General features: G+C 34.5%; 6 protein-coding genes across 7 annotated transcripts; 2 read left to right on the plus strand and 4 right to left on the minus strand.

Moving 5' to 3' along the window:
* On the plus strand, window positions 1-21801 carry LOC116174887 (protein ANTAGONIST OF LIKE HETEROCHROMATIN PROTEIN 1-like). The gene is made up of 4 exons (XM_031492916.1): window positions 1-86; window positions 19180-19183; window positions 19877-20671; window positions 20730-21801. The coding sequence occupies exons 3-4, from the start codon at window positions 20367-20369 to the stop codon at window positions 21721-21723; spliced, it is 1299 nt and encodes a 432-aa protein (XP_031348776.1). The 5' UTR covers window positions 1-86; window positions 19180-19183; window positions 19877-20366; the 3' UTR covers window positions 21724-21801.
* Window positions 12794-17176, minus strand: LOC116174908. The gene is made up of 6 exons (XM_031492937.1): window positions 17152-17176; window positions 16412-16817; window positions 16226-16352; window positions 16045-16175; window positions 15377-15653; window positions 12794-13014 (listed from the first exon to the last, which is right to left on the minus strand). The coding sequence occupies exons 2-6, from the start codon at window positions 16796-16798 to the stop codon at window positions 12989-12991; spliced, it is 948 nt and encodes a 315-aa protein (XP_031348797.1). The 5' UTR covers window positions 16799-16817; window positions 17152-17176; the 3' UTR covers window positions 12794-12988.
* Window positions 17176-19862, minus strand: LOC116159557. The gene is made up of 4 exons (XM_031472563.1): window positions 19319-19862; window positions 18682-18815; window positions 17634-17888; window positions 17176-17289 (listed from the first exon to the last, which is right to left on the minus strand). Exons 1-4 carry the CDS (start codon window positions 19377-19379, stop codon window positions 17176-17178), a joined length of 564 nt encoding a protein of 187 aa, XP_031328423.1. The 5' UTR covers window positions 19380-19862.
* Window positions 21569-26183, minus strand: LOC116174930. The gene is made up of 3 exons (XM_031492969.1): window positions 26102-26183; window positions 22596-22741; window positions 21569-22539 (listed from the first exon to the last, which is right to left on the minus strand). The coding sequence occupies exons 2-3, from the start codon at window positions 22738-22740 to the stop codon at window positions 21956-21958; spliced, it is 729 nt and encodes a 242-aa protein (XP_031348829.1). The 5' UTR covers window position 22741; window positions 26102-26183; the 3' UTR covers window positions 21569-21955.
* LOC116174898 (protein ALP1-like) lies at window positions 22790-24622 on the plus strand. The gene is made up of 4 exons (XM_031492926.1): window positions 22790-23372; window positions 23424-23708; window positions 23757-24047; window positions 24096-24622. The coding sequence occupies exons 1-4, from the start codon at window positions 23065-23067 to the stop codon at window positions 24502-24504; spliced, it is 1293 nt and encodes a 430-aa protein (XP_031348786.1). The 5' UTR covers window positions 22790-23064; the 3' UTR covers window positions 24505-24622.
* Window positions 24606-26044, minus strand: LOC116174917. 2 transcript variants are annotated; one of them, XM_031492957.1, is made up of 5 exons: window positions 25802-26044; window positions 25606-25747; window positions 25391-25550; window positions 25090-25337; window positions 24606-24912 (listed from the first exon to the last, which is right to left on the minus strand). In XM_031492957.1, exons 2-5 carry the CDS (start codon window positions 25745-25747, stop codon window positions 24638-24640), a joined length of 825 nt encoding a protein of 274 aa, XP_031348817.1. In that variant the 5' UTR covers window positions 25802-26044; the 3' UTR covers window positions 24606-24637. The 2 variants fall into 2 exon arrangements, with proteins under 2 accessions (XP_031348817.1, XP_031348809.1); XM_031492949.1 differs by having other exon boundaries at window positions 25391-25553; window positions 25802-26038.
* Window positions 26184-26800: the final 617 nt, after the last annotated feature.

Here is a 26800-nt window from a genome sequence, read left to right on the forward strand (position 1 = left end):
ATTACGTTGTACCACAGATTATCTGTGTTTATACTAAAATGACACGGTGTTGTGCTTATAAATGTAGAAATTCTACTAATCAAACTGTACACTGAGAAAAATTTCTATTAACAGTAAACAAAAATATATTAGCCACAGTAAGATTTCTGCATTAAATAGGTCTTAAATGAGCCCTCTACTTGCTACTAATAGAGTCATTTTGCTATGATGCACCTATTTGCTGTAAAGACTTATTGCCACTAATAGATGCGTTTATTTGCTTCTACAAAAAGTTTATTTGTGGCAAATAAGGTGATCTATTTGTAGTAAATATATAAACTGCTACTATATTTGCGGTAAATAAGCTACTCATGTATGGGAAATAAACGCTGTATTAACGGCAACTATTTGGTTATTTGCCGTTATTAGATCATTTTGCTGCGATTAATACGGCATCCATTTGTAGTAAATAATATGCTTATTTATGGCAAGTAGACATTCAATTAATGGGCATCCATTTGTAGTAAATAATATGCTTATTTATGGCAAGTAGACATTCAATTAATGGTAGGCATTTTTTAAATTTCCCATTACAATACACATTGCTGCGGTTAATATTGCACCTATTTGTATCTACTAAACTAATTGCTTCTTATGAGAAATAAACACTTCATTAATGATGAGTGTTTTACTATTTCCTGTAATAATATCATTTTGTTCAGGTTAACAAGTGCATCTATTTATAGTAAATACCTTGCTTATTTATACTAATTAGAAGTTTTGTTAAGACCTTGCAGGACCATGATTCTTAATGTGAACAGTTGCAGCATTAAATTAATACAAGTTAAAAGTTAGGTACCTATATTCGTACTATGTATTGCGCTCCTTTGTGATTCTGTTTCAAATAAAAGGTATCGCCTAACAATGTCACTTCCATTGTGATTGGTAAATGAAAATTCAAATTGGGTAAATCTTTTTTATTGCTGACTATAATAAGCAATATTTTACAACAAAAACCTTAACTTTATATAACTTAACTAAAGTATGGTGGTGTGGTGAACGAAGAAAATGTTAATTACAAGTAGATACATTACATCGCTGTGGAGACCCGCAGTGGATGCGGATCGGAACGAGAAAGAAGAGTAGGCGTTTGTCATTAGATAGAGAACTGTCATGGAACTGTCTATGAGTTAAGATGTGTTTGTTGGAGTTGAAATAAAAAGCGTATTTTCAAACAGTGGTGTTTTACTGGGTTATTACATTGGCGACGAGGATTAAAAAGAAACTTATTTCGGTAAGAAAAGAAAAGGGGGAACATAATTATGTTCCTAATACAAATCGGTTGCAAAGTCAAACCGAAGAGTGACCGTTAAATCGGACCAAAAGGGCGCGCACTAAACTGCGCACAAAGAGTGACCGTTAAATCGGACCAAAAGGGCGCGCACTAAACTGCGCACATAGGGCGTCTGTTCAATCGGACTCAAAGGGGCGCACTAAACTGCGCACATAGGGCGTCCGTTAGATCGGACACAGAAACGGATAATCCGTTACGCAAGCAAAGTGAGTAAAAGAAACGTCACTGTGACAAGATTAAATAAGTATTATACAATAGGTTTTTTTTAAAAAAAAAAGCACCTTGAAATGGAGTATTGTAACATAAAACCGTTCCTTTGTGACAATATAGACAAGGCTCTGTTACGTACAGAATGGGAGAAATGGTTGCGATCGGTTAAATTGTATTTTGAGGCGGAAGAAATAGTACATCCTAAGAAAAAAACGCAGTAAGTTACTGCATTTTTGAGATATAGGACGTGGCATATAATCTTCCCAGGGCCATCGAAGAATACGACGAACAACAGAAAAATGACGTTTTTGGAGTATTAGTGAAAAAGTTAAACGATCATTTTTCTCCGGAACAGAATTCGACTTTTTAAACGTCACGTGTTTAGCTCCATTAAAACGGAAGGTGGAGAAACCTTTACTAAATTCTTGTTAAGAGTAAGACGACAATCGTCAAAATGTGCATTTGGGACTTCCAAAATCGAAGCCATAGATATCAACTTAAAAGACAAGTTGATCGACTCAGGGGCACCGGTGGAACTGAAGAAGAAATTATTGGAGAAAGAGAGGTGTCTAGATGAAGTCATAGAACTGTCGGATACATGAGGAAATAAGCACGCAATCCACAGTAATGAACCAAGTTAACTCAGAACCATGTCCGTCGTACGTTCACATTAATAAGGTGGAGATAAAGGGAAGGCAAAGTAATGAATGCGCAAGATGTGGAAGGACCGATCACAAGAATCGAAAGTTAAGTGTCACCGCTGTGAGTTAGTGGGGCATTTTGCTACCAAATGCAGAACGAGAACCACTAAGCGACCTGCTAGGCTTGAACCAAAAGGAAATACGAAGAGTTGGCGGAATGCAGTAAATCGAGCGGATGACCTCTCACAAGAGTGAGAAGAGGACCGAGAAGTAGAAATCGAGAGGTTTGATTGTTTTAAGGTGGTCGAGTGGTAGACAATTCAGCAGATTCAGCAAATAACCATGCTCATCGATTCCGGGTCAAAAGTGAACGTTATAAACGGCACAGATTGGAAAAAGTTGACGCGAAATAAAACTGTAGTCTGGAAATTGAGCCTAAGTAGTGAGAAAACGTTGAAACCTTACGCTTCTGGAATGTTACTAGTCGATCACAAATTTCGGTCCACAATCACAGTAGGAACAAGGCAAGAGATAATTGCGGATTTCTTTGTTATCGAAGGAGGAGACATCTCTACACTGAGAAAACGCTGCCCATTAAAGCGCCTGATTGAAAATACTATACTTGTCATAATTAGAAATTTTTAGCCACAACAAATTTATATATTTACCATTATTGAGTACTAAAATAACCGCAAAAGGATCAGTTTTGCTGACCGTGTTTTGTAATGATAATTTGTCAACCTGCTTGTTCTAAGCTAACATTTTTGTATGAGAGTCTTTTTATACAATTTAGTAATAACCACAATTAGATTTCTTGAATTATTTCTTATCCAATACAGACATATTATAAGCATTAGTAAACGGTTTAATTGTAACACTTCATCAATAAGCTAATAACATAATGTTTCCCAGTTAAGTAAAACACTTTGCTTAAGCTAAGCTAGTATTTTGTACACGTATAGTAGTCGCAATTATATTTCTTATGGTTTTTCCTAATAATTCAAGCGTATAATAGGTGTTAGCAGACTGTTTAATTGTTACAATTTCTAAATGAATCATTGTAAGTGGATGGAAGATTAATTTTCGTGCAATCAGCAAACAGAAGTGTGGATCGTTCATTCACGCGTGGGTTTGTGAACAGTGAACAGTTCGTTTTGAACACTATCCTCCTGACCTGTTTAGTGATTTATATTGAAAGAAAATGGACCAAGTTAACGAAATGTTAATAAAATGGAATTTAGGCGAATTCATTGCAGTTTTCGAAGGTAGGTACGTATAAGCATGGGTTTGCCATTGTTTAAATAGGTACTTTATTAAACAATGGTTTTGCTATATTCCCTAGGTATCATGCGCTTTTTCCTTTTCTTTGGTGAAATTATGCTTAGCTATTAAGATGGCTTTGATTTGAAATATTAAACCGCCTAAGTAATATAATAATGTATCTGTATTGTGTTTTATACCTACTTATCCTATTTTCTGATATTTTAGAAAACGAAATTGACTGGGAGTGTTTCTTAGCATTAACAGCAACTGAGGTAACAGAACTAATCCCAAAGTTGGGGCCCAGAAAAAAATTTTTACAACATCTAGAGGCATTAAAAAACACCACCAAGATTATTGAGGACATCCCTTCCATAAACGTAAGTAAATCGTAATATAGTATTAATTATGATGGATATAAAGTTATCCTATCGACATATACCTATATGTATGCATAAGGAGACAATTTAGAAAAAATCAAAATCATACTTGCATATGAGCTTTGACAACATGAGCCACTCGTCCAGCAAAATAAATATTGCTGTTCATGCGCAAAACAAATTTTCTTGTATCAGCATTAGTTTTAATTTTTATTTATACAAAATTTCGTTTAATATAATTAAATTATTTGTTAATTAAATATAATTTAATAAAAAAGTTGATAGTTGAGTTACGCATGCGTATATTTCGCTTCCAAAATTTTGAACACCGCGCGCTGAGATGTGTGCTGGCAGCACCTTGGTGTGGATTTTGATTATAAGTTTTCTTTTAGATATTATATAAATAATTGCTCTTTTTTCTATTCGTTTGGTGTATCAAATCATACAAAAATAACTCCTATCAATTCTACAAATAACTATTTTAACTATATTTCAGGATATAACAGACCCAGAATCCGATTCCACTGAAACACTATCTAGTGGTAATTCTATAATCGATTTTAATGAAGATTTGATATTGGAGCCAGATGAAGGAACTATACAGTTAATTAACTCATTCATTACTCCACCTGAAAACTTCACCAAGCCCCAAAGTCCCAAGAAAAGAGGTTTTGAGGAGCCATTAGTTAATGCAAAAAAATTTAAGACAAGCGAGATTTTTCCAGAAGTATGTATCAACATCTTTATTTGCACTACTTACATTTCGGATATATTTTTCCAACATTAGACCGTAGCTAAATTACATAATAACACGTACTTCACGAGGTATACTATAATTTTACATTAATTTCCTTAATTTCAAATTTGGTTGAAAGTAAATCGTTAGATTACAAAATTAAACAACTACGATTTGACTAAATTACATTAGTGTTTGATACTTTTCTAATTTTTATTTCAATGTACATACCTACTATACTTACAGTTATATACCTAGGTAATGCTTTTTTTTGCTTTCTAGGGATTAGAAACCCTTTTACGAAAATACAGCGATGGACAAATTGCATTGTTGAATAAAGACAGATTAAATAACGACTGCAGGCAGAAAATCGTGAAAGTGATAATTAACGAATTAATTGCCCGTCGAGGATCAGAGTAAGACCTAGCTATATATTTTGACATTTACAATATAAAACATATATTAATCGTCAGACAATGTTGTTGACGATCTACATTTCGCTTATTATAGTGCATTTTATTTCTTTTATTGGTTGACACAGCATGTCTACTTGTTCTGTTTCAGGATTCGTGCCAGTACATTTTTGCAAGCAGCGGAAGATATTGAAAATTTATTTGTCAATGAAAATGCTACAACTTATTACGTGCCATATGTAGCAGGTGATAAAAAAAATAAGAAAAGCAGCGGGCCTAAGGGGAAATTATGGTCACGATATGTGAATGTCAGGGCAGCATTACGCCAGGCCCATAGTTTGAGCAAGAGCACTCAGGCCGCCAAACCTCCACTAGATGCAAGTTCTTCCACTGCTTTAACACCTGTAACCCCTGAATTAGAATTTTTAAAAATTGCAATTGAGCCGTTCGATAAAGTGACAGATGCGTGGAGAAAAACATTGAAATTGAGAAGGCATTTACACCTAAATTCAACTCTGAATGAAATATTTGACGAATTTCCATGTCTTGGCTTAAATAGTGGCATAGACTTGGTAAGTTTGAATTTTTCTACTAATGTCTCGTCATATATTGGACATGCATATCAGGGAACTAATATGCTTGAGCTCCCATTTGAATGCAAATAGGAGATTGACATCGGTACACGATAGTTACCTATACCACACCTGTGCCTATAGGTACTACAGGTACCATTAGTATGTAGTAGTAGAATGCCAAAATCAAATTTATAGGTCTCATTCTTTCTCGAGTAGCTCGCCTCGAAGAGGTCAGGCTTATATGTCGACTTATACTCGTGTATATATTAGGTACCTATTATTTTCTAATATCATTTTAGATCGAGTCTGATTTTAACGAGAGATACCCTGACCAATCAAATATAATATACACTACTTGGCCACAAGTGTCGGAAGCAATCGTCAAAGAAGTGCAGGAAAGAAAAATTACTCTGGGAGATGTGACTTATAAGGGTAAAGTGTGGTATAGGGACCCAGACAATAGTTTTAATTTGTGCATTCTTCAGATATAGGCTTGCATGCATTATTACTGCTTCCCTATTTGTTTTCACCTATGACATTAAAGAAGAACAGAAAAGGAGAAAGTTGGCGTCCCACACGCACTGAAATACAGGAAAGCTTTCTGTTGCATATTTCTGTAAGTATACATTATTCTTTATGTCTATGAAGTTTATTATAATTCTTATTATCATACTTTTTTAGAATTTTGATGAAATTCATGACAGACTTACAACTCGCAAAGTCCGACTTCAAAATTATGATATCACGATTCAACCATCTGCATGCGTAGTAGGGTCGCTAGAAAATCCGGAAGGATATTTTGTGTTAGTCAACGATATTAAGTATAAAGTCGAATCAAGTGTTAGAGCTTTAGAACTTCTTTACAAATTGTTTCATGCATTGGATATTCAATATCCAATTGAAAGCGAGCCTATTTGGCTATTTATACAAGAACTTGTGTTTCACATGAAATCTACAAAAAAGTGCCCATCCACGGCAGCAGTTATAACTGACATTAATGCTCATATGAAAAATTAGTTTGAGTAGGTAGTACTTAATCTTAATTACCTAACTAGATTAGCTCTTTTTAAATACATTGCCTATAAATAGTTTCACAATGCCCAGTTGTAAATATTGTAGATATTCTTTTTCAACAGCTAATGCTTTAGTTACCCATTTAAAAATTATTCACAGCGAAATTCAAGAAAATGGAGTGTTTATGTGTGGTGAAGAATACTGTAATAGACATTTCCCTTCTTTAAAAAGCTTTAGAAAACATCTAAAAAGGCATGAAACATTGTCGGATGTAAACACTGATTTTAATATTCCCACTGAAACCTCGAATTTAATCACACCTGTATTAGTTCAAAATAGTGAACAATTTGCTAATTTACATACTTTAGAATCTGATTCTCTAATTGATATCGCTCCAAAAGATCAGGCTCAAACACGTACAGAAAAAAAGGTGATTCCACAGAATCTCTTTAATCAATTTCAAGATAAATTAAAAGAAAGTAATTTGGCATTCATATGTCACCTTTATAATGAAAATACATTTTGTAGAAAAGATGTGGACAAGGTTATGGAAGGTGTTTCCAATTTAATGCATGAACCTCTAAAATTATTCAAAACATTTTTATTAGATCATTTATCCAATAGTTACTCTTTTACCGAAAAGGATTGTTTGGAAGTCAAACAATACTTTTCAGAATTGGAAAACACTTTCGATGGATTTCACAGTGACCATTTGCGAATTAAATACTTGAAAGATTCTGGTTATTATGTAAGTCCAATAAATTTTGTAGTAGGACAACATTTAGAAACCACCGTCAATGACTTAACTCCCGTTCCAAAAAACTATACAGCGGATTACATACCCATCGGGGATGTGCTCAAACAGTTTTTCTCATTGCCAAATGTACTGAACGACACATTGAAATATGTAGATTATTTGAAAAATGAAAGTAGAGTATACAACATTATTCAAACTGACTTTTGGAAATCAAAAATTTCTACGCATGATGTTAGTGACACTGTACTTCCTTTGCTTATATATTATGACGATTTTGAATGTGGAAACCCACTAGGTTCTCATGCAGGACTGCATAAACTTGGTGGTGTTTATTACACTATTGGTTGTTTACCTCCGAACTTTTCTTCTCGAATCGAAAATATTTTTTTGGCCCTATTATTTCATGCATCTGATCTTAAACAATTTGGCGAAGGTGTAATTTTTTCAAAATTGGTGGACGAGTTAAATAATTTAAATAAGCATGGAATTATACTTCCGCAAAAAAGTTTTCTTCTGCACAGCATTATTTCTTGGTGATAATTTGGGCTTAAATACTATATTAGGCTTTCAAAGAAGTTTTATGTCAAATTATTTTTGTCGATTTTGCAAATGTGTACGTTCGGATACCCAGCATTTATCTATTGAAATAAACTCTTCTTTGAGAAATCCTACAAATTATCTAGAGGATCTTTCAAAAAATACCCCAAATTTAACCGGCATTAAATATGCATCTTTATTTAATAACTTAGACTGCTATCACGTTACTGAAAATTATAGTGTTGATCTTGCCCATGATATATTTGAAGGGATAGGGGTGTTTCTTTTGGGCTCATTATTATATCAGTTTGTATTTGTTAACAAATTTTTTGATTTAGATACATTGAATAACAAAATCGAATACTTTAACTTTAACATAAACCATAATAAACCTCCATTAATTTCACAAGATCAGCTAAAGAAACGATCAATAAAAATGTCAGCTAGTGAAATGAAATATTTTATTTTAAATTTTGGGCTTATGTTTGGCAACTTTATTCCAGAAAATAACGATTTTTGGAAATTGTATATACTGTTACGGCAAATATTACAGATCGTATTGGGAAGACATGCTACGGCTATTATGTGTAATCATTTGGCTCTTCTAGTAAAGAATTTTAATTCTTCATATTCAGAAATGTTTCAAGTTCCACTTAAACCGAAATTTCATTTTCTCACTCATTATTGTACAATAATGAGCAAAATTGGCCCCTTGTTACAAACTGCCACACTACGATTTGAATCTAAGCACAGGCAGTTAAAATTATCAGCGAACGTTGTCGCATCTCGAATTAATATTACTAAAACTTTAGCTATTAAACATCAGCTTAAATTGGCCTCAAGATTTGTTTATAAATCGGGCTTTCATCATGATATTTCATTTTCTCGTCTTTCAAATTCTGTGGAATCCTTATTTGAAACATATCCTGATTTTTCGGATTCGATTTCTAATTTTCAATCTATTAAAAATAAGCTAGAGTCCTTTCAATGTAACAGTAAAATCGAAGAAACATGGAGAATATCAATTAATGGAAAAATTTTTAGATCAAATGATATAATTCAATTAGATGAAGTCACTCCTGAATTTGGTAACATTTTTAAAATATTAATAAATAACTCAAACCAGGTATGTTTTATTAGTAAAAAGTTGAAAGTAGTTGAATTTCATACGCACAGCTTTTCTTATGAGGTTGAATTTACAGAAACCAAGGTGTGCCTCTTTTTAGACGATATGGAAAATATTGACACTTATTCCATAGTCAAGCATGATAACAAAATGTTTATCACAGTGTTTTGAAATATTGGTTTGTTTAAACTTTTTAGATATTCAATTAAGGATCTTTTTTGTTTGTAAAGTTGACATTCTTATTGGCATACTTTTTCCAATAACTGAATAATGTCTTTTTCTGTGTAATTTTTAGTCAAATGAGTTTTTATTTTTATAACTACTTTACTTACCTGTAGAGTGAGTAATATTCCGTTGTCATTATTTTAATGTTCAATTATTAAACATAAGTTTCCTGTCTGTTTAGAATATCGTTTAGTTCGTTTCACTTATAGGTAGCTGCGCCTATACCTGTATTTTTTATTTAGTTTATATATAAACTATACTATAAAAACATTTATTTTTATGATGCATAAAAATAAATTTTTTTTGTACCTATGGCTCAATTTTTTTAGAACGAGTTAAGTAAGTGATTCAATTGCCATTAATATAGCATTCTACGCTTTCGGCTCTTCAAGATGAAGTGGGCCCAATAAAGCTTCTACTAATCACAACTTTTCTTTTGATTAGAGGTTATTAGACAACTTTATAGCCGGAAATAAAAAATATGCTAACCATACTAGCATTCATATTATAGCAGTCAAGTTAAAGCTAATACACATCTACTAGTCCCAACTCATCTGCTGACTAAGGGTCATTAAAGAACATTAATACTGCCAAATAAAAAATATACTAACCACTAATACACCTACAATAGTATAGCCAAAGTTTCTGCTAATCGCAACTATTGTGATGAATAAGAGTTACTAAAGAACATTATGCTGGCAATTAAAAATATTGTCGGCACTAGTAGATAAATATAATAGTAGCTATCAATCTTAATTATGCAGGAGGCTACTGGTAAGAAAGTATACTTATTTACCATAGCTATGCGCTTTTCCCTAAAATTTAACAAAACCATTTTGATAGCCATAACAAAGCAACTGATTTGGCGCCTATTTAAGTCAGATATTTTATTGCTGCAATTAAATTTTTTTTAATCATTAGTAAACTTTTCTTTCAGTGTAGTAGGAAAAGACACCGCTTTTCGACTGGGAATACTGAAGATGGGTTTGAACGTAAATGCTTTAGTGGAAAACACGTCGTTTCTGAAAATCAAAAACGTGTTAGTTAAGCTTACCATAGACCCGAGAATAAAACCGGTTCGACAACCTCTTCGAAAGGTACCCATCACGGTGGAAGAAGCAGTAGAACAGAAATTGGACGAGACTTTAGCTAAAGGAATAATTGAGAAGGTCCGTGAACCTAGCGAATAGGTGTCCCCAATAGTAGTAATTTTCAAGTCGGGTGGCGACATCCGTATTTGTATTGATATGCAGAGGGCAAATATGAAGCTATTCGGCGGGAAAATTATCCCTTACCAACCTTTGATGGGTTTGTAACTAAACTGAGAAACGCGCGGTTCTTCTCAAAGTTGGACCTGCTTAACGCATACCACCAGGTGGAATTAGATGAAGAAAGTCGCCCAACAACGACATGTATTACACACAAGGAAATGTTTAAATATACACGTTTGTTGTTTGGGGTCAATTCGGCTCCAGAAATTTTTCAGCGTATTATTGAGGCCATATTTGCAGAGTGTGAAGGATGTTTAAACTGCATAGATGACATTATTATTTACGGAGGTACCGAGGAAGAGCATGACAAATCTGTCAAAGGTGCTGAAAACATTAAAGGAAAATAACGCCGTTCTTAATGACAACAAATGTTTATTCAAAGTCCAAAACTAGGAGTTTTTAGGCCACAAGCTGTCAGTAAATGGAATCGAGGCAGCAGACAGCAAAGTAAAAACTATCCTTGAATTTCGATCCCTAACACTAAGGAAGAAGTCAGGAGTTTTCTGGGTCTTGTGACGTATATGGGGAAATTTGTTCCTGATCTTGGTAGCATCACGGATTCATTGAGACAAATCATAAAGCAAGACGTCAAATTCATTTGGACATCGACGTATCAAAAAGCATTCGACAAGTTAAAACGAATGCTGGCTAAACCACCAGCGCTGAACTAGAGACGGATCATAAACCCCTAGAAGTAATTTTCAAACCGTCTTCAAAGCCGCCCGCCAGGATTGAAAGGTGGGTGCTACGCTTACAAGCGTTCAAATTCAAAATCATTTATCTACCTTCGAAACAAAACATCGCAGACTGTGTGTCTCAGCTGTGCCCATCCTATTCCAAAGAACCTTTCGAGGTTGGGAGCATATACATATACCGTCATAGAGGCGGCAACACCAAAAGCGGTGACCATTTCACAGATATTTAACGAAAGCAAGAACGATGAACTTTGCGAGGAAATCGTATTATCATACCTAACACCGTTAGACACACAGATTTTGAATTTGGCTCACGAGGGCCACCCGGGAGAAACAGCTATGAAACGACGATTACGGGCAAAAGTGTGGTGGCCACAAATTTATCGAGAAGCTGAGAAAATTGTGAAAACTTGTTTGGATTGTCTCCAGTGTCCACCAATGACGAGACATAAGTTCCCGAACGGGCCGTGGCAACATATTGCTATCGATTTGATGAAGGCTGGTCCTATATCTTAAAAGATACTGGTCGTGATCGATTATTTTTCGCACTACCAAGAGATCCAATTTCTCAAGTCTCCTACGGCAGCCACCATTATCGCGCATCTACAGGAAATGTTTTCTCGACTTGGAATACCGAATTCGATACGAGCTGACAACGGGCCCCAGTTCGCAAGAAAGGAGTGTCACTTGTTTTGTGAGGGAAGCAATATTGAGTTTATTCACACAACACCTTATTGGCCGCAGGCCAATGGGGAAGTGGAAAATCTAAACCGATCAATCTTAAAACTATTGAAAATAAGCCATACTGCAGGAAAAGACTACAAAGCTGAACTGCAGGAATTTACTCTGATGTGCATATAATACGGCATCGCATAGTACTACCACAGGTAAATAAATCCCCGTCGGAGCTTCTCTACGGCAGAAATATTAGAGACAAAATCCCAACTATCTACGATTTATACAGTGAGCTGACGGATGAAGAAGCCTATGATCGAAACCTGCTAAATAAACAAAAAGGAAAGGACCTGGAAGACCGGACAAAGGGCGCGCGAGAAATTGACATAAATGTTGGAGATCCAGCTTTAGTCAAGAATGTTGTCGTTCCCCATCAACTGATTCCGACTTTTAGTAAGGACACTTAAAAAGTTCAACAACGGTCCGGAAATGAGTTGGTTCTGGAGGGAGCAGGGCGCGTTATTCGACGACACGTCAGCCACGTTAAGATAAATCTGAGATACATCTTTTCAGCAGCCTGCCGCGGGCCCGGAGACATCCAACAATCCGAAACGTTTACAGGATTTGGAGGACGGTTCGATAACACAGAAGGTAGCACGTCCCTCGAGCCATCTGAAATCCCGAAGGTAGTGAATACACTCAGATTGGAAAGAAAGGGAGGAATGTGGAGACCCGCAGTGGATGCGGATCGGAACGAGAAAGAAGAGTAGGCGTTTGTCATTAGATAGAGAACTGTCATGGAACTGTCTATGAGTTAAGATGTGTTTGTTGGAGTTGAAATAAAAAGCGTATTTTCAAACAGTGGTGTTTTACTGGGTTATTACAATCGCTATATACCTATAATATATAGAATTCAACAATTTTTTTAATTCTTTATAATGTTAGTATAATGAAATAAATTGCTTATTCTCTTTAACTATTATTGTATGCGTATTATAACACTCTAATTCATTGCCATATGTCAATGCCACACTATCAGTAAGTTCAACTTCAAAAGCGTAAAAGTGACGATTAAAACCAATAGTATGCAACAATTCACATATAAAACATATCTTCTCACTTTGGTTAATAATAATATCCCTAATTTTGCCAAATGTAGGTTGATCCTGAAAATCGATAAGAATAATATCACCTTCTTGAAAAGCTATGCTATTGGTAGAGATTCTGCCAACTCTTATTATGTTATCTTCAAACATTTTTAAATTTTCAGATACGTTTGAATGATTTGCAAACTTTTTATTGTACAAATCGGTGATACTAGAGTACTTTTTAAAGCTCTTAGAATAATTAATTGAATTGGTAAATCCAGTATTTGAGGAAAACCGTAATGACAATTGAAGCTGATGTTTAATGGCTAATGAACGGGTAATATTCACTCTTGAAGAAATGACGTTTGCAGCTAGTTTCAATTGTCTGTGTTTAGATTCATACCTAAGTGTATTTGTTTGTGATAATGGTCCAATCTTTTCCATAATTGTAGGATAATGTGTCAAAAAATGAAATTTAGGTTTTAGTAATACTGAAAACAAGTCCTTGAATTGAAAACATAATTCGTAAATTAATGATTTTAGTTTTATTGGTTGATCTGGTGTAACACGTAAACTTAGAGCAATGTGTAGAACATCTCGTAACAGAAGATAAATATTCCAGTGTTTATTACCTTCTGGTATTAAATGTGCCATCATAAGTGAAAAGTTTAAAATAAAGCACTTCATTTCAGAAGCAGACATTTTCAATATTTTCTTCTTTATTGATTCCAGAGATATTACAGGAGGCTTGTTGTCATTTCTATTAAAATTAAAATATTCTATTTTATGGTTCAATGTATCATTATCAAAAAATTTATCGACTAAAACAAACTCGTATAATAAATGGCTCATGATAAAGACACCAACACCTTCAAAAATATCGTGGGCCAAATCTGCAGAAAAATTCAAAGTAACATGAAAGGAGTCGACGTTATTTAAAATGGTTGAATACTTTACACCGGTTAAATATGCATTATATTCGGCTACATCGGCTGTATAATTTTGTACGTTTCTTAGAAATGAGGAATTCTCTTCAAATAAACTTTGTGTCTCTGTGCGAAGACACTTGCAAAATCTACAAAAAGAATTTGCCACAAAGCTTTGCTGAAACCCTAAGATAGTATTTAGACCTAAATTATCTCCTAGGATGAGAGTCATACAAAAATACAAATGTACTTCACGCTGAGGGGTTGATACTTTTATACCTTGACGTTTGAGTTCATTTAATTCGTCTACTAGTTTTGAAAACATTACTGCCTCCCCAAACGACTTTAGATCTGACGAATGAAATAATTGGGTTAAAAATATATTCTCTAACTGACTTCGATAGTATATAGGCAAACAGGGAATGGAGAAATAAATGGTTCCAATTTTATGCACCCCAGCATGTGATCCCAAAGGGTTTCCCGCCTCAAAGTCATCATAATATAAAAACAGTGGCAAAACTATATCATGTGCATCATAACATGAAATCTTGTCTTTCCAAAATTTTGTCTGTATTATGTTAGATACACCTGATTTTTTTTCTAATGAACTGATATACGTCAAAGTGTCATCTAAAACATTATCTAAAGCAAAGAATTTTTGTAGTATAGCTTTTAATGAAATAAATTGTGCTGTATAATTTTTGGCAATTGGGTCTGATTTCTCCAAATGTTGTCCAATGATAAGTTGCGTTGGGGGTACAAACGAGCCTGCTTGTTCTAAGTACTTCAGACGTAAGTAGTCACTCTCAAAATTGCTAAACATATTCTCAAATTCATTAAAATACTTTTTGAACTCAAACTTATCTCGTTCTGACAGCGAATCAAGATTTACGCAAAATTTTTTAAGCATGTCAAGAGGTTTTAAAAGTAAATTTGACACCATATTCATAATGTTATCTACATCCTTCCTATTGAAGGTGTTTACATTATAAATTTGGCATAGAAATAATAGCTTATTTTTTTTTAATATGTCTGCAAAGTCAAAAAAACTGTTTTGGAAAGTGGTACTTTCAAGATTATTTTCAATGTCATTAATCTGTTGATTTATTTGTTGAGAAATAATGCTTGCGTTAGTATTTGAATCGTTACATTGCACTTCTAAATTTGTTGCCAGTATACTATTGTCCACAGTCGTATTCCGTTCATTAATGGGAACGCATTCAACATGTACTTTTAGATGTTGTCTATAAGTTCTTAGCGATGAAAAATTTCTATTGCACAACGGTTCACCGCAAATAAAGGAATCATTGTCTTGAGCCCTATGTAGAATTCTCATATGAGTTATAAGTGAATTAATATTCTGAAATATTGTTGAACATACCTTACATTTTGGCATTATGTAAAAAATTAAGAACGCGCATACAAAAATTTAACAAAAAAACAAAAACAAAATACTATTTACATATGGTATTGTACGTCTGTAATAAGCGCAGTGGTTGCAGGACTTGACTTACTTGATTTTATATTAAAAACAATCTCTTGGATAAATAGCCAAATATGCTCGGATTCTGCAGGATACTCCACATCCAAAGCGTGGTATAATTTAAATAATAATTCCAGAGCTCTAATGCTACTGTCTACTTTGTAAACAACATCATTTACCACGACAATGTAGAAGTTGTTTACAGCCTCCAAATTCCCCGCTACGCAAGCATATGGCTGGTCCGATATACCATACGTTGACAATTTTTGACGTCTGGATGATCTTTTTTCTTGTAATTCGTCAAAATTCTAAAAGAAAAGATATAATTATAGCCATATTTTGCAGGAATATTATGTGCAATTAAAAATAAATTGTTGATAGTTTAACTGCGCCAAATACAGCAAACAAAAAATACCACAAAAATATCCATGTAATGTTAGCTATAGTAGCAAAGGCGGTCATATGTCCAGCTTCAGAGGAGGGGGGAGGGGGCTGCTTTCAAAAATGTGATTACTGATGTGAGACGAAAACGATAGAAAATTGCTCATTTAGGTGAAAATGTGCTAAATTCGGAATTAAGTTGAAACTTGGGGAATAACCGTAGTATGACAGGATTTAGTTGGGCTTGGGGGGGGGGGCCATAGCTCCCTCTTGGCAGCCCCATATGACCGCCCTTGTATAGTAGGTAGGTATACTTACAGAAATTCGCATAAAAAAGCTCTCCTGCACTTCCACCCTTGTAGGTCTCCAACTAACACCTTTTCTATTTTTTTTCAACGTTACAGGTTGAAATAGGAATGGTAAAGTAATTAATGCTTTTAAACTGGGATCTATGGATAAAAACATTAAGGTTTGTATTTTAAATTCAATGTAAACACACCTGCAACTTCAGCTATTGAAATATTTCGTTCCGCTGCCTCTTTATTAATTGCATTCATCACTTTAGGCCATGTTGTATATATAATATCTATTTTATCAGGAAATTTTTGGTTGAAATCTGTTTCTATCTGAACAGAGAAAAAAAAATTAAAATAGTAGCAAAAAATAAATATAAGTACCTACTTACCAGTTCAATGCCACTACTCAACCTAAGACATGGAAAGTCTGTGAAAATCGTTTCCAAGTTGGAATTAAGGTACAATTTTCTTCGCAACGAATAAGTTTCTTGCCAATTTGCCAAGATTTTCAGGTAAGGTTCGGTAGCTGTCTTTAAAAACTCGAGCTGTAATTCTTTATTTGGGCTTTGGCTTTGTTCTGACGGGTTATTGGGATTTTCATTTTCTTTAAATGCATTTGCGTTTCGAAGTGCAGTGCGTACGTTTGTGTACCTTGACCATAGTTTCCCTTTGGGACCAACGCCCCTCTTTTTTTTTTCCGTAACTATATATGGTATATAATATGTTTCGGACTTTTCATTAGGAAATAGTATGGTAATCTCTTCGGCAATTCTCATGAACGTACTTCCTCTAATACTAAAAATGTCATACTTATAAAATTTTTACATCTTATACCAATTAATTATACTCTTTTTTTGCACTGCATGAGTGATAACTCTTTAACCTCACGGCACAAAATTCATATGATGCCTCAATAACAGAATATGTAATATTTTTTTGTAAAACAAAAGTGCAAAACTATAGTGTATAATTAACTGAATGAAGTATAATTTAAAAATTTTTTGCATGAAAATTAAGTTGTTTTGTGTGTTATAGTAATATGTAATTACAAAAATATACATATTAACAGATTTTAATTCAAAAATTAATAAAAGTACTTAGTTATAATTAAACGGGTAAGTATACATACTCTGATCCTTTGTTGGCAAAAAGCTCATTTAGGTACAGCCACTTTTACCAATTTCTGTCGTAAATCATTAGTTAATTTGTTTCGGTTTAATAAGACAAGTTTCCCGTCTGTATACTTTTGTAGTACCCGTTCCAAACCCTGTAACAATAACCATTTTTAATTTTCATATCATATAATTTGTTCATATGGTCTAAGTATTAATTAATGTTCGGTTCTTCAATTAACGTGGAATTTATTTTTAAAACTGTAAAAAAGGGCACTAAAATATCAAACAAGGGGCGGTATACCTAATTATACTTTGACAACAAAACAAAGTTACTTTCATAAAAATGCAATTCTTAAAAACTTGGGTCGTTATCATAATATACCTATTCTAATCTATTGTCGTATTTGAATAAACGAATACCTTAACAGAAACACACCTATTAAAGAGTTAAAGACTTAACCCTTTTAATGTAACATTACGTTGTATACATACTAACCTCCGGGAAAACACTATCTATATCTCCAAGTCCAGTTTGCTGCTTCTTACTGCAGGAAGGGGTATTATCCAAGGGATCGTCAATCTTTCGTTTTTCAGAGACTTTATTACCAATATTTTCTATTACATCTAATAGTTCTTGATCTGGAACGAAACTGACATCTAGATCAGTTATAATAGACTCATTTGTGGTATAAGTTGACACTGATGCTGGAGTACTGCAGTTATAGAGATCACTTGATTCTACTTCAAAACTCTGCAACAAGAAAAGTCGGAAATTAAAATGCAATCAAAAATGCATTGACGAGTCACCTTTGATAATATTTTAACATTAAGGAGGAAATCATAAAATTCGAACTAGTGTATATCACATATCCTATCAAAGGTGATTTCATACTTTATTTTGGGTTCCTTAAATATACAGGGTGTTACATATAAGTATGTAAAAAAAAATTGGGTGGTAGAGGAGATCAAAACAACTAAAACAAGCACTTTTTTCAAATAAATCGAGGGTTCAACGCGTTTCGTTTGGAAGCTACCCCCAAAAAAGTGGTGAAATTTGCATTTCTTCTTTAATTTTTTTCTCAGCAACCAGAGTTACAAAGACGGGTGGCACGTCTTTGAATAGGTTTTCGGGTATGACCTTTCCGATTTTGCAAAAATTTTTGAAAAATTGCTACCCCTAAATGGGGATGCAAAAAAAATCACCACTTTTTTGGGGGTAGCTCCCAAACGAAGCGCGCTGGACCCTCGATTTATTTGGAAAAAGTGCTTGTTTTGATCCCCTCTACCACCCAATTTTTTTTACATACTTATATGTAACACCCTGTATATTGGTGTATTTGGTATAGGTATGCGCTCCTCTAGATGGGTGCTACCACTATTAATCAGCTAAGCTGTTACAAAGATATTGTATTATTATCTTTGGCTGTTATAAAAATCTGCTGAGGGTTGCCAAAAAAAACATATGAATTGCGGAGCGCTGCAGAGAATGTGTCAGGGGATTTAGTACAAAAAAAATGAGTATATAATACCCATTATACCCATACCTTTGAAGTAGCAGGAGTGGGAAACATTTCATTGTATTTCTTTTTAAATATCAATCGTGGTCCACTTTTAGGGAAAAGTTTCGCTATCGTCTCGGAATCCAATATCGGAAAGCTCTCATCGTCAATTCCATCATCTACAGATCAAAGCAAAACTGTATTGACATCAAGGTGTAGGGTGTAGTGTAGGTAGTAAAAATGTGTAATACCGTTGTTTTGGTAAGCGCGTATACGGCTATTATAATCGACAAATATTAATTTAAAATCGAATAACTGAGGCAAACATTCTATATTTTTAATTGTGGCATATGTCGCGGCCCAGCGCAATGGAAACAAAGTTGTGGAGATGCAACCCTGTTAGATTCTACCAGGGGCACATCCCCACGACAGTTGACTAAATTCTGGGAGAGGCGGTTCTGCCAGGCATATGTCAAAGTATCAAGTATCAAGGATAATGCGCACGTCGAATAAAAAAATTAAGCGGCATGATGAGTTACGTAGGTAAGTACTATATTTTAAAAGAAAATCGCCATAAATTGAAAGGAACAAATCTTTGAAGTGAATATTAATCATATTTTGTGAAGATACATAAAAAACATACTTTTACGATTGTTTATAAATAAAGAAAGTTTTGACTTACCTTCGAAGGCTTCTATGTAATTACTCATACCCCACGCTTCCAATAGTTTCTTATAATCCATTTATATTACGGTAAGCTAATTGTAACAAAACAAGTAGGTACGTAATTCACACGAACTCACAGCTGTAGGTATTGTATATGTTACACCCACGAACTACCTGCATACACTGAGAAAGCACGCACTCTTAAAATGATAATAAAGCAAATAAGTTTACTCATTTATTTGTAGCAGCAACCTTTTTTATTTGTAGCTAAAAGGAGCTAAGTTGCAGTAAATGAACACCTAACTTATCACTAACATCCACATCGTAGTAATACGATTTATTTGTCCCAAATCGAAGCTTGCTTACAGCAAATAGATTAACCGATTTTTTTATTAACCGCAAGAAACTAACTATTTGTAGCAGCAAAACGATCTTTAGTGGATAGTTTTTGCTGCTGTTAATAGTTGAGCAATTTACCATTATTAGTTATTTTGCTGCCATTAACAAAAATCTATTAACCACAAATAGATCGTCACAGCAAAGTAACCTATTTGGTCCATTTTTCTCAGTGTAGGAATAAGTGTTCATAAATTTCCTAGTCGTGAGAAATCGCCCTTACGTTTTAAATCATGGGCAGAGGCATTGGATTATATACTACGAACTATATAATCAATGGCAGAGGATAAATCGGGTTAAATTTGAACCGACTAAAAGCGCTGTAGTTTGTTCCGTACATTTTGCCAGTGGAGATTTCGAACCAGGCCCTGTTTTACAATAGTATATTGAAAGACAAGTGTTACAATGCGACCTATTGTAAAGCTGCATTTATAATCACTTTGTAGGCGAAGTGCAACTTTGGCACGCGTGTTAGACATATGGAGTGTAGGTATACCATTCACAACATCATCGCGACTCAGCACGGCGTGCTGCTTGTTTATGGACGCTTGCAAGCTGCAAGGTTGTTTGTCTCGTGCTGGCACACGATCATGCGCAATAGTAAACATTTTAAATTTCTAACCTCAGAGCAATTTTTTTTTATTGATAAAGCATAAATTTTATCTATAATGTCTGATGTAGAAGTAAAAGCCCTTTTGTTGGGAAGTATTGCTACCTTATTATCTATTAAATTAAAACTAAAAAGCACGAAGAAAACGCGAAAGCGAAAAAGGTTTGGAATTCATCCAATGCTACTGCAAAGAAAAAGTCAGGGGTTTTATGACAATTTAATAAATGAAATTCGAATCCATGATCCGTATATGTTTTTTAATTTCACTAGGATGTCTTCAAGCTCTTTTGATAAATTATTGTCACTTGTGGGCCCAGATATTGCAAAAAAATCTCTAAGAGAATCGATATCTCCAGGGTGCAGGTAATTATATATCTATGTGTTTTAATTAAAAATATTAATGAATCGTTTTTATTAATAGGCTTGCAATTACATTACGATTTTTGGCAACTGGAGATTCTTATCCAAGCTTGTCATATTCCTTTCGGGTTGCTGTACCAACAATTTGTAATATTATTAGAGAAACGTGCTTGGTGTTGTGGAATGTTTTGTTTCCAATAGTGTTAAAAACCCCAAATGAAGAGATGTTAAAAAAATTTGAAAAAGAATTTTGTACTAAGTGGTCATTACCAAACTGCGTAGGGGCTATAGATGGCAAACATGTGACAATTCAAGCACCTTATAAGTCAGGCTCTACATTTTTTAATTATAAAAAAAATTTTAGCATTGTTTTATTGGGCGTGTGCAATGCAGACTACATGTTTACTTATGTGGACATAGGAGCATACGGTTCACAAAGTGATGGAGGTGTTTTAAATCAATCACAATTTGGACAAAAACTTTCTACAAATAGTCTTAATTTACCATCTCCAAAGTTGTTACCCGTTTCAAGCAATGGTCTACAAATTCCACACTTCTTTGTTGGAGATGAAGCGTTCCCACTTAGAAGCAATTTGATGCGTCCATACAGCAAAGGCCGAAATGGTACAATGCCTGAAGACGAAAAAATATTCAATGATCGTCTCTCTAGAGCCAGAAGAATAATTGAAAATGTTTTCGGAATTTTAGTGGCAAGGTTCAGAATATTCCACCGTACCATAAATGCTTTTCCTGAAACAGTTGATAATATTGTGAAAGCCTGTGTATGTTTACACAATTATATAAGAATGGAAAATAATGAATGTTATTTTCAAAATGAAGACATCGATAGAGAAGTAGATGGAAAGTTAATTTCTGGGAGATGGAGGACTGAGACTCCAGTTGATGGGGCTCTGACAAACCTTCGACTGCGGTTAGGTGCTAGAAATTCTGGTGAAACTGCCTTAGCTATGAGAACATATTTAAAAGAATACTTCAATGGTTCAGGAGCATCTTTAGCACCATGGCAGTGGAATGTAATAAATAAAACTAATTGAAACGTTTAATACTGTAATGTTCTAATATCATTTTGAAGATTGTATTGCTTAATGAAATAAAATAATGAAAATCTTGAACCATACAATGTAATAGTATCGTCGAAAACCTTGAATTAGTAAATTCGCTAACAAATCATTTCCAATATTAAAACTAAACATCCACCCTGTATGCATAATAAACTTGAACTAAATCGTTAATGACATTGTTATAAATACATCGCAAACTACTTAACTAACTGAAGGATTGATCTCTAATGCGTTTTTTGAATGAAACTAATTGAAGTGTTAATGCATCCATTACTTCATCTGCGTGACTTGTAGTCATGTCTTTTAGCTCGGCAGCTACATATTGGCCAAATTTCTCATATTTTGTACCATTGTTGTCTGTATTATTTAACGAAAGTAATGAACTGGACACATCCTTAAGCACAGAATCAATTTCAACGACATCAGACCGGTCACACTTTCTTTTTGTACTTTGCTTCCCTTTTCGTTGTGGAGTATTCTCCATTTCGCTTTGCCATGTGTTGTTACTGACAGGTGAAAAACAACCTTCGTAGTCATGGTCAATGAATGTAATTATTTCAGTTTCCACTTCAGAGTTGATACTACTACTTTCACCTGAACTTGAGGGCAGATTTGTAGTTGTTTGCCTACTTTGTCCATCACTTTTATATAAAAACTTAAAAAAGCTCATAAGTGGCCAAGTAGGTCTTGTATTGGCAGGTGCGCCGCTACGGTTCAACTTTTCTTCTGTACTTATTTCCCTACGGTATTTTTCTCGAAGGGCTTTAAAGCGAGCTTTAACTGTTGCAACTAAAATAATTTTGTTAATTAGTGAAAAAACCTCAATACCTAATTCTGCAATTTACCATCTCTGTTCAGTGAATCGGCCACTGATCTCCAACAGTTCTCTTTTTGAAGAACTGATTTGTACCCTTCGTAGCTCTTGTCATATAACGGCCGATAGTTCGCCACACACTGTAGTAATAATTCATCGTTTATTTCTCCTGCCATTCTTCAATTAAATTATGAAACAATTAAAAACTTAAAAATAAATAAAGATAAACCACTTATGGTGGGTTTATACAATCATTATCATTAGTTCACTAACATTAAGTAATTAGTTCACTATAATTAAACTAATAATTAATACCCACATTGGTTTATACAATCATTAATGTCACTAAGAAATACCCAATAGGAAGGCAAACCGTGCGCATGGTTTTTGTAGGTACAGTGTGAAACGTGTTTTACCATATTTACGTGTGATTATTCAACCTCACTTTTTTTATAATAATATTATTTGGAATTTCGATAGTTTTTGGATTGTGTTGTGTTATGATGGACGACGACGAAGTGTTTGCAGCTTTTTTATTGCTGACTACAGCCGCGATGCTCTATTTAAAACGTAAAAAAAGAGTACGCAGGTACAAAGTGCGACCTATTAATCGCAACAGAATAGTACATGGACAATTTCATAAACGTGTAAGACGTATGCGAGAAATGGACCATGAACAATACTTTAAATATACAAGAATGACACCGGCAGTATTTGATAATTTGTTAAGCATTGTTGGACCACATCTGCAGAGACACAAGAAAAAATCACATATTTCTCCAGCTGAGCGACTAACCTTAACATTACAGTAAGGACTAATTTTGTTACAAAATTTAACATTTAATTAATTATTTTATAGTTATCTGGCCGAAGGATGCTCTATGCAAGAGATTGCAACAAATTTTTACATGGGGAAAACGACTGTTCATATCATAATTAAGCAAACATGCTCAGTTTTATGGGATGTGTTGTCACCCATACATTTAAAACCGCCAACTGGAACTGAATTTGTAAAGATTTCCAAAGGTTTTTATCAAAGGTGGAACATGCCTAATTGCCTTGGTGCTTTAGATGGCAAGCACATTCAAATTCAAGCTCCTGCACATAGTGGCAGTGATTTTTTTAATTATAAAAAAACTAGCAGGTGAATATTAAAGTATTATTATTACTGCATTTCATTATACTTTTCCAGTATTGTTTTAATGGCAGCATGTGATGCTTTTTACCGTTTTACGTTGGTTGATGTTGGTGGTTATGGCTCACAACATGATAGCATTGTATTCTCAGAATCTGCATTTGGTCAAGCCATTTTAAAAAATCAAAACGATGTTCTTGATTTACCCGATGCTAAACAACTACCTGGAACTTCAGTTTCATTACCTTTTTTTTTTGTGGCAGATCAGGCTTTTCCACTGCATAAACGTATTATGCGACCCTATCCAGGGGAACGACTAGGGGAAAATAAAGAAATATTTAACTACAGGTTAAGTTTCTAATAATAATTTTACATATATATAACATATAATTATAGGTTGTCCCGTGCTCGACGAACGATTGAAAATACATTCGGTATCCTGTCAGCACGTTGGAGAATCTTTCGGCGACCGATTGTCGCTAATGTGACAACCTGTGAGGCTATTGTTAAGGCATGTGTTGTTCTTCACAATTTCCTCCAAGTTAAAGAAGAGGACATACCAATGGGTAGCAGAAAGTATTGTCCTACTGGATTTGGAGACGAGGTAGATATAAATGGGGGCCTGCGTCCGGGACAATGGCGCAATGAATCAAACATGTTACGTCCAGTTGGTCGGCTTGGTTCTAATTTTTCAACCCGGATTGTACGGCAAAATCGAGAATTATTAACCGCCTACTTTGCCAGTGCACAAGGAAAAGTAAGCTGGCAATATGACCATATTGCAGAAGGCTCTCTGCCAAGTTAAAATTGAACAAATTATACTAACATTTTATATGCATGCATTGTATTTTTTCTTAATATTGTTCCATATAAATATATATAGAAATAAACCTATGGTACTAAAATACTTATATATACATCGATATTTACATTTTGTTTCATTTTGAAAATAATATATTCATGATTTCAAGCTGTTTAGCTTGTCGCGTTTCTGCATCAAGTTCTTTTAGATAAAGACCGACAGTTCGGCCAAAGGACAACTCTTTATCAATCATTTCGTCGGCCTTTTCTTGTTTGGCCGCTAAATATGTATTAAATTTATTTAAGGATGCTTCTAGGGCACCCCTAATGGGACTTTTTTTTTTTGATGTTTTGTTGCCGGATGTGTCTAATTTTCTTTTTTTTCGTGCAACAGGTTCTTGGTTTTCTTTGTCTAAAATTTAAAATCATTAACAAAACTGACTTAGGCCCAGTTTCTCAATCGCCAGTTATCGGCGGATAAAATTTATCCTCTGGGTAAGCTATCCCAATAACATTGTCGTCATGGCAACTATCTGTCAGATAACCTTATCCGGAGTTTGAGAAACTGGGCCTTAGTAATTTTGTATACCTTCCGATTGTTGGATATCATGATGTGTTTCTTCATCAAGATCCTCTTGGGAGTCGTCAATGTTCGACTCTGTGTAGAACTCCTCTACCTCCACTTCAGACCCTTCCAAAATTGTGTTAATTGTGTCCCACGGATTTGAGGGGCCAGCTTTAGTTTGCTCTTGGGCATTTCTATGTCCGGTTGCAGAGCATGAAGGGCCAGGTTTTTCTTGGCCTGCTGCATTTTTCATTTGCACGTTAGAGGTAGTTCTGTAATTACAGACAAGGATAGTAGATCAAATAATATTATGACACCAACTTACTGTCTACTTTTAATAAAACGTAGCAAAAATTCAAGCTTTTTGTACAAAGGAGATGGCTCCACAACATCTCCTCCTGCTCCAGATGCAGTTGCAACCTGCAGCTTACGTTTCTCTGTAACAAATCGGTTTCGGAGAACCGTAAACCGAGACTCGCAATCTACTGCTACAATTCAAACATATATATATTTATTTCCTACTGAATAACATTATCATACGGGTTCGTTCGAGCATTTGTGCCACTGTCGTCCAAGCATTTTGTTTGGCCCTTTTGTTTTTGAAATTGGGGCTGCTTTTGTCATAAATTTGACGAAATTGTTGCACCACATCAATCAATCTCATATCGTCTTCGTCAATCATCTACAAAATGCTTTTTGTAACTAGAAATAATATAAAATAGCGTTGGGTACTTACACTAATTGAATAAAAACAACTCGAAATAAAATACAGCTGAGTGCTACTACAGAACTAAAATAATTGTCATAACAATCAGCTGATTGTGTGTTGACAGTTACGCATGCGCACTGTTCTCTTTCACTAAGAATTTAACAAGTTTAGTTAAAAGTTAACCATCTTCTTAGTGATAATGTTAATGTTAGTTAATGAAGTAATGCTGTATAAACGCGCCCATTCATTACCATATATTTAAGTTTCTTAGTTTAGTGAGCTAATGTTAGTGAACTAATGATAATGATTGTATAAACCCACCCTTACTTGTAGGTTAGATGATTAACCGGTAACGGTAACACGCATGCGTAAATTCGTGCCAACTTTAGTAATTGTAAATGCTCGTCACATGTACAGCACGCGTGCCAAAGTTGCACTTCGCCTACAAAGTGATTATAAATGCAGCTTAATACGACTATCTTGCGGCACGAGTGGCCGAGTGTCCGCAAGATAGGAGTATTACAATAAAGCATTGTAACACGCGTTTTTCATACTATTTTTTCTATTTCGGTGCTGTAATTTAATTAAGGAAATCATTATCAGAAACTATAGGGAACATTAGAACTAACATGTTTTATGTTGGGAACACTTTTTAATGCCGTTAAGTTTTAGGTTGGCAGCGTAGTAAGACTGACATTTTGAAGTTCAAACATGGAAATACCTTAGACTAAAGTCACTAGATATAGAAAGTACCGCAATCATCCGCCATTTTTGGGCAAATTTGCTGCCAACTTAAAAAAATTGACAAATAAAATCTGAATAGCTGTCATTTTTTATAACCTAACTTCATAGTACTGTCATGTTTTATAAAAATATATACAGATATCTCCAAACAGGTGGAACAATCCCTAACATTAAAGTTACTAGAATCTGGTAACTTCCGCCATTTTTGGGCAAAAATCATGCGTTCTCTCTCTAACACACGAGCCCAATGGATTGCGGTACTTTCTATATTTAGTGACTTTA

Source organism: Photinus pyralis, unplaced genomic scaffold (genome assembly GCF_008802855.1).
Source record: "Photinus pyralis isolate 1611_PpyrPB1 unplaced genomic scaffold, Ppyr1.3 Ppyr1.4_LG1, whole genome shotgun sequence".
NCBI lineage: Eukaryota > Metazoa > Arthropoda > Insecta > Coleoptera > Lampyridae > Photinus > Photinus pyralis.